The following is a 13,272-nucleotide window of genomic DNA, read 5'->3' on the forward strand; positions in this document are numbered from 1 at the left end:
AGAATAGCTAAATCCTTCACAGTTGATCATCTTTACAATATTACTGTTACTATGCATAATGATCTCCTGGTTCTACTCACTTCCCTCTGCTTCAATTCATATAGGTCTTTCCAGGTTTCTCTGAAACTATGCTGTCTATCATTTCTTAAATTATAGTACATGAATACAATATTCAGTCAAAATCATATACTACTTGTTTGCTAACTCTCCAATTGATTGATATCCCTTTAATTTCCAATTCCTTGCTACCACAAAAAGATGTGCTTTAAGTCTTTTTTGTATATATAATTCTTTTTCCTTTTCCTTTGATCTCTTTAAAACATATTTCTAAGGTATAACTGGGTCAAAGGGTATGTACAGTTTAATAGCCCTTGGGGTACAGTACCAAATTGCTCTTCAGAATGGTTGGATCAGTTCACAACTCTACCAACAGTGCATTAGCTTATCAATTTTTCCATATCTTTTCTAGTACTTGTAATTTTTTTGGTTCTTTTGCCATGATTTTCTCCTTGAGAATAATAAGAACAACAATAAGAATAATGATAAATTAATGTTATATATAAGTTGTTACTTCCAAGTAGAGTGATTTAGTAGTAGTGATTTAGAATATTTTTTCACGACTACTAATAGTTTTCATTTCTTCTTTTGAAAACTGGATATTTATAATCTGTGACAACTGATCCATTGGTGAATGTAACATTTACAAATTTAGTTCAATTTTTTTTAATATATTTGAGAAATGAGGTATTTGGTGGAAGAATTTGCAATAAAAATTCCCCTCTCCCTATAATTTTGATTGTTTTATTTATGTAAAAATATTAACATTTCATTTAATCAAAATGATCCATTTTACTTTTTGAGCCCATCTCTATCTCTTGTTTGATGAGATTCTTATCTTATCCATAAAATTGATAGGTAAAATTTTCCATGATCTCCTAATTTGCTTATATTACTTTATATATAAATACTTCAATTTTGTCTTAGTATACAATGTAAGATATTGATCTATGCCTAGTTTCTGCCAAACAGTTTTCCAATTTTCCCAGCAGTTTTTTGTCAATATAATGATCTCTTACTCTCAAAGACTTGTGTCCTGCTTTCTAGAGCCCCTATCCTGGAGTGACTAAAATAGTGTGTCCTGCTTTCTAAAGCCCCCAAGTTGGGGGTGATAAAACTTACCGGGCTTTCCAGAGCCCCCAAACTGGGGTGATTAAAATATACCATGTTAGTGGGAGTGATGAGACTAGACTCCCGAGGATAGTATAAAAATGGAGTCCTTTTATTCTCAGTTCTTTCACCCTTATATACCCTAATATCCTTATATAACCAAAACAACAGTGCACATGTGCTAAGTTTATACTGTGCATGTGGAACCACATGCTATTGTACATAGTTTGCCACCTGGCATCACTCTGCTTCAATCACAACACAGGTTGTCACTGCCCCCTGAATTCTCAGGAAGGTTGAGAGCCCTTAGGGGAGATGGGGAGCCAAACCAGACATTGTTAGCAGGTTCCCTCTGGGCTGACAGGTCTTATACCTCACCCAGAGTTCCCCTACTGTCTGTGGCCCGCTACAAAGCAGTACTGACCTTCAGGTTTATCAAATGTAAGACCAAAATGTTACTACCATGTGTTGTCTATTCCATTGATCCACCACTTTTTCTTAGCCAGTAATAGATTGTTTTGATGATTTTGTCATTTTGTTGTTGTTCAGAAGTGTATATGATTCTTCATGACCATTTCACTTAAGACTGACAATTTTTGTGGCATATAATTGGTCATAATAGCTCTTAATAATTGCTTAAACTTTCTCTTCATTGGTGGTATACTCGGCCTTTTCATTTTTGATACTGCTTTCTTGAAATATGATGTCTTGGCTCTTTTTTTTTTTTTTTTTTTGGCCACTATTTTCAGGAAGTTTATTAATTTTTAAATTATTTCTACTGAATCTATTTTCCAGGTCAGTTGTTTTTTCCAACAAGATTATTTCACATTTTCTTTTATTTTTTCTTTTTCTTGACTTTTATTTTGTTTCTTGATATCTTATGGTATCATTTCAAAGAATTTTTTTTTCGGTGAGCTTTTGTACTTTTTTTTTTTATTTGGTCAATTGTTTTTTAATTTTTGTGCCTGTTTTTGGCCAACTGTCTTTTTAAGGTATTATTTTCTTCAGTATTTTTGTGCTCCTTTTACCAAGCTACTGATCTTCTTTTCATAATTTTCCTGTATCGATCTCATTTCTTTTCCAAACTTTTTCTCTAATCACTCTTAGCTCTTTCTTTAACTATTCCAGGAATTCTTGTTTAGACTAGTGTCCAACGTGAATTTTTATTTGAGGCTTTGCTTATAGCTATTTTCATATTGCCTTATTCTGAGTTTTTGTGTTAATCTTCCCTGTCACCACCATAAGTTTCTCTTTTGTGGTCAATTTTTTTTGTCATTGTTGTTATTGTTTGCTTATTTTTCCAGCTTATTCTTGATTTTGAATTTTACATTAAGGTTGGAATTTTTTTACAGGATTGAGGTATAGTGGAGGGTTAATGCCCTAAATTTTAGGTTTTTTTCTGCTGCTATTTTCAGATAGTTATAGGGGATGGAATTCTGTAAGTTTTCAGTGCCTCCAAAGTTATAGTGGGAGAATTGTGGTCACTGCTCTACTGGTATATGCTCTGGTCCTCATTTAGGAAAGGCTCTGTCTCTTCCCTTGCCTTCCCTCCCACACTTGCAAATGATCCTTTTGGTTCTAGAATTCTAACTTCAAATTGCATATGAGCAACTATACTGCCAAAGAGCACATAGTTTTGGCTCAGAGTCTCCTGTAATCTCTTTCTGACCCATTGTCCAATCCCCTTATCATCTCTGAGGTTAGAGTTCCCAAAGCTGCTGTTGCTGCTGCTGTCAGAGCTGCCTCCAAAGCTCACTGGTAGTCCTGTTACTCTAGGTTAGCTTCCTTTCCAGTCTAAGATCTTTCCTACCATCCTCCTAAGTTGCCTTGGGCTAGAAAAATGTCTCACCACAACCTTTGTTGGCTATGCTGCTCCAGAATTTGATTTTATGTTATTTTAAAATTGGTTGGAGGAGAATGTTGAGAGAGTTTGGCTATTTGCTATTTCTACTCAGTTCTCTTGGTTCTACTCCAAAAAATTCATTTTTGAGATGATTTAATATCCATAAGAATCAGCATGCCAGAATGGAAAAAGACTATCTGACCTGGCACCCAGCTGAAAATACTTCCCCTATACCTTATAAATTATTTCAATCAATAGGCATTTATTAAGTATTTACTAAGTCCTAGGGATTAAAAAAAAAAGTGGCATAAGACAGTCTCTGCTCAAAATTTAATGAGGGAGAAAAGCAAATGAATATGTACAAGCAAGTTATATAAAAAGACAAATAGGAAATAATTAATAGAGCAAAAGTACTAGAATTAAGACTGCTGGGAAAGGTTTCCTGTGAAAATGGGATTTTAGTTGGGATTTAAAAATACCAGTAGCTGGAGAGGAGAGAAAACATACCAAGCAGAGGGGACAGCACTAGAACATGCCTGGAACCAAGGCCTGAAGGGTCTTGTTTGTGGAATAAATAGTCAGGAGGCCAGTGTCCCTGGAATGGTGAGTACAAGAGAATAAAGTAGAAGAAAGCTTGAAAGATTTCAAACGATGTAAACATGTCCTCCACTGGAAAATGTCCTGCTCCATCTTTTTGGGTGTTCTGATGCTCTAATATTTGTTTAGAGTCATTATCTAAAAGAACCTGAGGTGTTTTGGGAAGAGGTTGGGTGAGTCCCTGCCTTTACTTTGCCATTTGGGCTCTGCCAGGAGCTCACATCTAAATAGAAGAAGACAACACGTATAAGGGAGTGGTGCAGTTAGAGAGGGATGCCACAAGCATGGTGATCAGAGCCTCAGGACAATTGAGTGTTATATTTTTTCCTAAAATAGTGGTGTTGAATTCATTAGTAACATTTGAATGATATATTCTTAAATATCTTAAATTTTTTTTTTACTCCTATTAAACAATGTTCACTTGAAAAAAAAACAGCAACTAAACAGTTCATTTCTTTATTCAACACCCACTAAGGGAATGCCTTCTTCCTACAGAGCACTATGTTAGGTGATGAGAAATACAGAAATAGAAAAGCAAACTGGAGGCAGAACCAAAATGACAGAAGAGAAGCAGGAACTCCCCTGAACTCTCCCAAATTCTAATCCAAACAACTTTAAAATAACCCTGCTCTAATTCTGGAGCAGCAGAGCCAACACAAAGTTGAACTGAAACAAGTTTGCAGGCCAAGACAACTTAGAAAGCTGGCAGAAAGGCCTGTCACACGCAAGTGAAGGCAATGGTCGGGTGGTGGTAAAGCCTGGAGGGCAGAACGGTCCGTGCTGTGGCAAAGCCAGTAGCAGACCTGGGAAGTAGCTGTACCAGTGCCAGCACCAGTGCCAGCACCAGAAGCTCTCAGCCCACAGACAGGCAGTGAGCAACTGTCCTGAGATTATAAAGGACCTTTTGTGGGTATACAGGTTGGGACCCTGCTATACTTCTCTCAGGTGCATTTCTAGATCACAGTTCAAGGGCAAAGAGGACTGAATGCAGGGGACCAGAGGAGCAGGAGCCCAGGCCATGGTCTCAGGCAGAAAAGACAAAAGTGTGTGAGATCACCAGAAAGCAAGAGCCAGAGTCACAGTTCCAAAGTCAAAAAAGACAATGGTACTTGTAGCCACAAAGGAAGAGAAGGGTAGAGAAGAGGCCTGGAGGTTGCTCACAAAAAAGGAGGGTTCAGATTTTAGAAAGAAGGACCAATGTTGGGGGCAGGGGGTCTGGTCATAGTCCTGTGCCAGGAGAAGCTCTGGAACTTGTGTCTACAGGGGAACAAAGACCCTTCTGAGCACAAGCCAGGAGAACAGTGATCCCACCTCTCCTTACATCACAACAGTTTGGAAGCAACAAAAACCCCAGAACTGGTTCTGAAAACAACAGCACAAAAAACCTGGAGCTTAGTACAGTGTCTCCTAACAGCAGGAGAAGGTGCAGTACAAAGTAGAAATGGGATCATGAATAGATGAGGTACAAGACACACAGCAGTACACGACCATAGTAATTTCATGTTTGATACACCCAATGATCCAAGCTTTTGGAACAAGAATTCATTATTTGACAAAAATTGCTGGGAAAACTTTAAAGCAATTTGGCAAAAACTAGGTCACACACACAAAAAACTTACCAAGATAAGATGAAAATGGATGCATGATTTATACATAAAAGGTATTACCATAAGGAAACTAGAGGAACATGAACAATTTTACTTGTCAGATCTATGGAGAAGGAAAGAGTTTAGTACCAAACAAGAGACAAGAATATTACAGGAAGTGAAATAGGTAATTTTGAGTACATTAAATTAGAAAGGCGCTGTACAAACAATACCAATGCAGCCAAGATAGAAAGGAAAGCAGAAAACTGGGGGAAATGTCTAAACAAGTTCTAGTATATGATGGGATATTATTGCATCATATAAAATGACAAGCTGGATGGTTTCAGAAAAACCTGTAAAATTTATATAAACTTATGCAAAGCAAAGTGAACAGAACCAATGTGCACAGTAACAGTAATACTGTATGATGATCAATTGTGAAGGACTAGCTAGTCTGCTCAATATGATTTTAAGGCAATTCTCAAAGGAGTTATGATAAAAAAATGCTATCCACCTTTAGAGAAAAAAGTGATGGAGTATGAATGCAGATCAAAGCAAACTTTTTATTTTCTTCATTTTTCTTGGGTTTTTTTTTTTTTTTGAGTCCACATTTTCTTTTGCAACACAGCTAATATGGAAATATTTTTCAAGATTTTATGTGTATAATTTATATCAAATTGCTTATGTTCTTAAGAAGGAGGGAGATGTAGGAGGAAAAGACAGCATTTGAAACTCAAAATTAAAAAAAAACAAATGTTAAAAATATTTTCAATCAAATTGAGAAAAAATAAAGAAATTAAAAAAAAAAAAACCAGTTGGTATGCATTGCAAAGGATACCAGCATTTTAATGATCAATAATATTAATAATAATATATTATGTAATAACATGGTATTTTTTCTAACTGCTGTGGCTGTAGGTAGAAAAGCAGTCCAGCTCAGGAAATGGAGATCTGGATTTGGGTTCCCAAAACTTTTGTTTGAGTACTCCCTCTAAAACATGGGGACTATCACCATGAGCAAGTCATCTAACTTCTCAATGACCCATGAAACTGTCTATGACAATGAATTGGGAGAAAATGCTGATATGATCTGGTAGAGAGAGTCTTCTTATCAGGAGTTCACTGACGTACATATATGTATATGTCTATGTATGTGTATATATATATGCCTATAGGATAAACAATAGTTCTCCATTCTGATATCTATGCTAACAGATGGAAAAGAACATTCAGAAGATTACTTAATCACTTAATCAAGTAATTAATATTACTAGAATTGATATCACTTAATCAAGTAATTAATATTGCTAGAATTGATATTAATACACTGTTGGTTTTGATACATATTAAGTTATTAATAATATAAATAATTGTAAGAATACATTTGAATGTACTAACATAAAAAAAACTCAGAAAACAATATTAGTACTTGTAATTTAAGTATATATCAAATGAGGAGAGCAAACTGTTCCATATATGGAATCTTACTTGAAGAAATAAATTGGTAGCCCTTTGCTAATCCTTATTCTTTGCCTTCTTTCCCTTCCTATCTCCTACCTGTTTCTATTTTCTTTCATAAATGTATTTGCTTGGGTGAGGAGTCACTAAAGAGTGTTTCTTAAACCTGCATTCAGTGCAAAAAAAAAAAAAAAAAGTTTCTGGTTTCCTAAATCTAGGTAAATATTCTCTTTTTAAAAAATTCTGTATAAATCAGATAATCCTAAAAGGAGGCTTCAAGTATATAATTCTTAAAATTTCTTCAAGGGTTCTCTTGTATTTTGTAATCTGATACCTAAAAATGCAAATGTTGATTAATAATTTACCAAATGCAACCGTCCAACAATCTCTCTTGCTTTCTCCTTGTACAGGTTCCATATTAGCCACAGGGATATCTTTTTGCCTGGAGTCCCATACCTTCACAGTTCCTATCAGGAATAGAAAAGGATTAGTAAAACAAGATGGATATTAGTTTCATTTTAGTTTTCTTACATCACACTTCTAAAATCAATTATTGATAGTGTTTTAAGTACTATGGTACCTGAGGAAATGTATATTTTCTGACCTATAGTAATTAGGAAAGAATATTAGGGAAAAAGCACTAAATATTAAGTCAGAGGGCCTAGAAAGTCACTTGAGGGGCTTTGAGAAAAATCACAGACTCTGCATATTTCAGTTTATTCTTACATGAAAAATAAGGGGATTAGACTAGATAACTTCCAATGTCTTTTCCAGCCTTAAGTCTGTCACTGTATAAATCCTAAGGAACACTGTACAATCACAGAAATAACATCAACATCACCTGAATGGTTTTCCATATTAATGAATTTTTAAAAGCCATTTTTAACATAATTCATAATCTAGGTTTCACTCACAAAGACAGCAGTATTGTTACTTGCTTAAGATCTTTAATCACCTAAGATCTAACCCATCAAAAATGCTTCATTATTATTGTCATTTTATTCTCTTCCTCTTTTCACTAATGTTACCTGATTTACAGAGACACAAGAAACAATACAGTCAATCAATAAATATTTAATAAGGGCCTACTATAAGCTTCTATAGCTGTTGTACTTTATCTTGAACTCAAAAATATCATTTCTTTCAAAATCAACTTTCATTTTCTTTTAGTAATGGGGAAAAAGAGCAGAATAAAATTAAAGGTAATCTTTCTTCTCTAACCAATTTCTGGATGATAAAATCCTTACACAGAATCTAATGTAGTACACAGTACGTAGTACAATAAGAATAGAATAAATGTTTATTAAGTGAATGCTAAATAATTTCAATGTCCATTTCTGCTTTTTACTTGAACATGTAAATTATTATTAATAAATTATTAACTGACTTCATCAGCTATTCATACATCACACCTGGAGAGATGGGAATGTGTATATTGATACACCTTGCCTTATAAGGCAATCAGTGGGAGGGAGAAGTTTAGAAAATCAATCAATTAACAAAAATTCATTAAGTGCCTATTTTGGTTCAGGGATTATGTTAGACACTGGGCTTACAAAAAGAAAAATGAAATAGTCACTACCTTCAGGGGAGACAATAAGAATGGAAATATGTAAAAAATATAAAATTTTTGAAAAAGTATGTAAACATGTATATAAAATTTCTGTATAAAATTTATATATCTGGTGATTATAAAATAAGAACCATAAAAACTGCTTCAAAGCCTTTACTGAAAAACATTCACCTGCAGCCACCAAACAAGTTTCCCCTCAAGGAATTTCTTTCTCCTTCCTTCATTCAGCATGCTTAGGTGCTTGCATTTCCCTACTCCCTCTCCATCAAATTACAAAGAAATCTGGCCTAAGAAAGAATAGGGGACCAGCACTGAAGAAACCTGGGAGACAATCTCTTTTTTTGTTGGTGGATATAATAGAATCCTTTGCCTTTTAACAGCTATCAATTTGGCAATTTTTACTTGCATTAATTTCTTTTTTTTTTAAACTAGAAAAAGAGAAGTTGCCATTCATATTAAATTGACAGTTGCTAGATTTTAAACATCTACAAGGTTCACAGGAAAATACATTTTGATGATTTGGTCAGTACAAAGCTAATAGCAAATGTCATTCCATTACACTAAGATATTAATTTTATCTAATGTCATTTGGTTTTACCTGAAAATTAATAAAAGATGACTCAGTTTCAAATTCAAACTTGACCAATGGCATAATGAAGAAGCTACTGGACTAGGTCTAAGAATCTCTAGGTTCTAGTTTCAGTTCTACCACAGACCAACTGTGGAAGCACAAATAAAACACCCTTCTCTCCACTTCCTCACTTGGTAAATGTAGATAATATCAAATGTCTTACCTACCTCACAAGATTGTTTAAGTATCAAATAAAATTATAAAGGACAAACTGCTATAGGAATGTGAAATAATTACTATTATAAAACTCTACAGACAAGTAGACTCAAATGAGGGAAATAAATATAGCTAAAATTAGGTGTTAAAAAAGACTTTTTTTTCCTACTTAAGTGTTCACAAAGATGGATGGATTTTTCTCCCTGGAAAAGATACAGAGTTTGCTGACTCACCATCTCGGCTTCCAGTTACAATTTCTGGTGCTCCTTCCCCAATTCCTAAGCCACCTACACCATCTATAGCATTTATGATTTCCTTATGTCCTTTTACAGAGTACACTGGAGTGAGTGGAGCTTCCAAATTCCTATACAACAGAAAACAGTAATAAATATAGCATACTTAAGTTTTACAGTAAAATTTGGTAATAAAATAAAATAATGCTAAATTCTGTTATAAAAACTTTCTGTGAAATACATTAGTTTTAAAATGTACTGCATTTCACCCTCCTCTTATCTTTCATTTAACACTCTATTGCTTAACAAAATCTTCAGATTTAAACTAAAACATCCCATAATAAAAAGCAAATTCAAATTAGTTTAAATTACCACCAAAGTCATCATTGGTATTTTGGCTAAGACTATTTATTAATATCCAGATATGTAAACAAGATAGTTTAAATTTTATACTAATGAGAAATTTCCCTTAATAGAAGGTATACTTTTGCTTTCAGTGTGAATTCCAGATAATGTCTTCTCTACTGAAATAATTACGTTTCTTTTTTAAACTATACTTAAATACTGTACATCATTTTAAATACTAGTTGTTATACATTATATAGACTCAAATATTCCAAACTGCTTTAATAATGATTGGTAGGTGTAAGTATGTACTCAGAGATAAGGTTGTCTTGGCAGAGTTAGTTTTAATAAACTCTCTTTTTTCAATCTCTTTTCCAATTCCTTATATTTTTCCTGTTGGAGTTTTTCCTAATTTTTCCTTCTTTTAATATTTAGTATTACTTTTTTTTTTTTTTGAGAAAAAAAGGGAATGGCTGAACAAGTTGTAGTATATGAAGGTAATGGAATATTATTTTCTATAAAAAATGATGAACAAGCTGATTATAGAAAGACCTGGAAAGATTTATACTGAGTGAAACAAGCAAAACCAGAAATACATTGTACACAATTAACAGCAAGAATGTGCAATGATCAGCTATGAAAAACTTGGTTCTTCCCAGTTGTTCAGTGATCCAAAGTAATCCCAATAGACTTTGGACACAAAATGCCATCTGCATACAGAAAAAGAACTAAAGAGATGGGATGTATATCAACACATGCTATGTTCACTTCTTTTTTCTGTTGCTTTTTTTCCCTCTCTCATGGTTTTTCCCTTTTATTCTCATTTCTCGCTTCCAACATGATTCATAAAATAAATAAATTTACTAGGAAACAAAAAAGAAAAAAAAAATTACTTCATGAACTGTAAACCTTGCCTGTCAACTTATTTTGCAAGGCAAGGTTTATTTGTTTTGAATAAAAGTTCAGCCTTGGAATCAAGAAGACATGTTCAAATCCTGCTTCTGATATGTAGATATTACTATGCATAAGTTATAGATGAGTTGCCAATATCCACTAGTTTATATAAACTCCCACTTCTCAATCTATCGTCCTTTTGCTTTCATAACTCCTTTTATTTTCCCCTGAAGGAACCTTTCCTAATCTTTCTCTCTTTTAATATTTCACTTTATGTTCTATGCCTGTTGATAGTTGCTATTTGTCCATGAAGCAGTTAATACAAAGAAGAAGTCTGGATAACCTCAATTTTCTAAAGGACATAAGACTAGCTACTAAATAATAATTTCAAGACAATTTGCTTCTAAAGTGTTATGGATCAGGATGTTAGTCAAGATAATTCTATAGAGGAAATTTCTTGTCCAGAAAATCACCCAATACTCATACATTTCAAATCATTAATATTTAGTGATGGTCCTAGAAATTAAAACATCAAAGGACTTAAAAGCTAGGAGTGTCAAACTTTAGAGAACACCTGATCCAATCCCCTCACTTCACAAATAAGAAAATTAAGACTAGAGAGGTGAATCAATTGCTCCCATCACAAATAAAGGTGGTGTGTTTCAAAGTCTAAATTAGACTCTAGGATCTTAGACTCCCAGCTTCAGTAGATTGAAAAATTTGATACAGATGTTGAGATTTTGGCATACTTATAATGGCTTCTTTTTATGGTATAAATTACTTTAATTTATACACTATTGTGTTCCCCAAAATATGGATAAATATTTGATAAATAAAAAGATTTAAAATTCACTAGTGAAAATATTTAATAAATACATCCAATAAATCCTTTTGTGAAGAAAATTTTATCATAAAATAATTGGTCAGTTTTATTAAGTTTAGATCTTATATAAATTTCCTTAGATTAATGTAAGAATATAACCAGAAGTTGAAGGTCCTAAACATTAGTATTCAAAGACATTAAATGCAATAGTCCATATTGTTAGTAATATTTGCAGTAACTAAAGAAAAATGCAACAGCATTCTCAACCTGAACTTGAATATGAATACTAAAAATAGATATTTGAAAAACAGTTATCTTACAACCAAATTAAGACTGAATAAGGAAACTTTTAAAAATAATTCTCTCTTCTAAAGGCAGAATGATAGGAATACCAAAGAATTTTTTTTATCTCATCTGTCTAAACACATATTAGATAATCTTACCATACATTCAGATTTCCATCAAAATCCCCAGTAGCTAGATATCTCTGCTGTAGAGATGCTGCACCAAATGTTCCACATTTAAAGGGCTTGGCCTTTTCAATCTTGATGTGGGGAGGAAAAAGATAAATTATTTAACTAAGCAGCTATTGGTAACCAATAATATTTATGGAACTGTTGTGGAATTTAAATAAGACATACCACATGAAACATAAGAAGACTACTTTCTGAAAAAATGCTAATCGTGTTTTTCTTTAGCCTTTTATCTATAACTTAAAAATACCACATTACTGAAATTTCTAAAAAATTTGTGCATGTATTCTTTCGCTTATCTCTCTAATAGGTATTCACAGGAATGACAACTCTGTTATCTCTACTGATATGCAAATAGGGGAATTTCATCCATTAATACATTACCTTCTTCCTTGAAATCTAAAATAGGAATTTAGAACCTACTTAATTCTTATTTTTTTCTAGAAGGCACAGAAACTAAATAAAAAAATCAAATATTCACATGCTTCTGGTATTTTTCCCATAGAACACAGGTATGCTGAGAAAGATTCTCTAGAGATCCTCATATTTATTCACTAGACACATAATTCTTCCAGTTAATATACTCTCTGGAGATTTTTTTTAAATTAAAAAAAAAAAAGCTAAAGTGATAATTCAAAATTTCATGGTATGCCTGAGAAAACTCATGATATGCCCTAGAGTTGTAATACAGCCTTTGAGACTTTGTTTTGCCTCACTGAAGTTTTTCAACTCCCATATCTGAATGAACCCTTTCAGTCATACATAGGTAAAGTTCATAACTCTTGACCAATCACAAAAGGTTCCATCTCCATAATTCTTAACTTTTGAATTTTTTCTATAAGACAATAAGGTCCAATCTTTCATTGCTCCCTACGCCCTAAACTTATTTTTAATTCTCACTGCCACTTGTAGTCACTCTCTCTTTCTGCTTTCCCAGACTATTACAATGATGCTCTGGTCTCATTTTGGTTTCTTCAAATTTTGATCCTACCTCTATATAGTTAACTAGTTTAAATTTTACAGTGTTTCTATCTTTGAGTCCCTTATTTCCTTGTTTTATTAAAGTTCATTCCTTTCAATCCCCATTCTATATGGGGACTGAAAGATTACTATTTTAAATGGCTAAATATCACTAAAGGAAGTCACAACTTTGTTGACTAGGTCCCAAATTAGAGCATGTAATTCTCAATTGAGTCCTGTTATATCTCAATATTTTTTCTGTTCCCAGATGAACCTTATAGCATGACCACAGTCTTGGTTTTTTTCTTCAAACTACCTATATCAACTCTCTGTCCTCCTCTTAACAGAAGACTTTGTCTCATGTTTTAGTGAAAAAATTGCGGCAGTTTAATCCAAGCTCCTTCATTTCCCCAATTCAACATGTCAAATCTTAACACCGTCTCCTAGTCTTTCTTTTTCTACTTCAGTTTTAGACAATTCCTCTAAAGTATTTTATCTTGATCTCATCCCATTCCAGAGGCTTGTTCTTTCTA

At 33.3% G+C, this 13,272-nt stretch overlaps 1 protein-coding gene across 2 annotated transcripts in view; it reads right to left on the reverse strand.

The window, feature by feature from the left end:
* Positions 1 to 13,272, reverse strand: part of WDR92 (WD repeat domain 92) — a 32,811-nt gene that overhangs the window by 10,640 nt on the left and 8,899 nt on the right. For both annotated transcript variants that reach the window (XM_003758218.4, XM_023494895.2), the window contains exons 2-4: positions 11,750 to 11,850; positions 9,245 to 9,375; positions 7,017 to 7,118 (exon numbers count right to left, since the gene is read on the reverse strand). In XM_003758218.4, the coding sequence (XP_003758266.1) occupies positions 7,017 to 7,118; positions 9,245 to 9,375; positions 11,750 to 11,850 (334 nt within the window). The remainder of the gene's footprint in view (positions 1 to 7,016; positions 7,119 to 9,244; positions 9,376 to 11,749; positions 11,851 to 13,272) is intronic.

The sequence above is a fragment of the Sarcophilus harrisii genome, chromosome 2 (assembly GCF_902635505.1).
Source record: "Sarcophilus harrisii chromosome 2, mSarHar1.11, whole genome shotgun sequence".
NCBI lineage: Eukaryota > Metazoa > Chordata > Mammalia > Dasyuromorphia > Dasyuridae > Sarcophilus > Sarcophilus harrisii.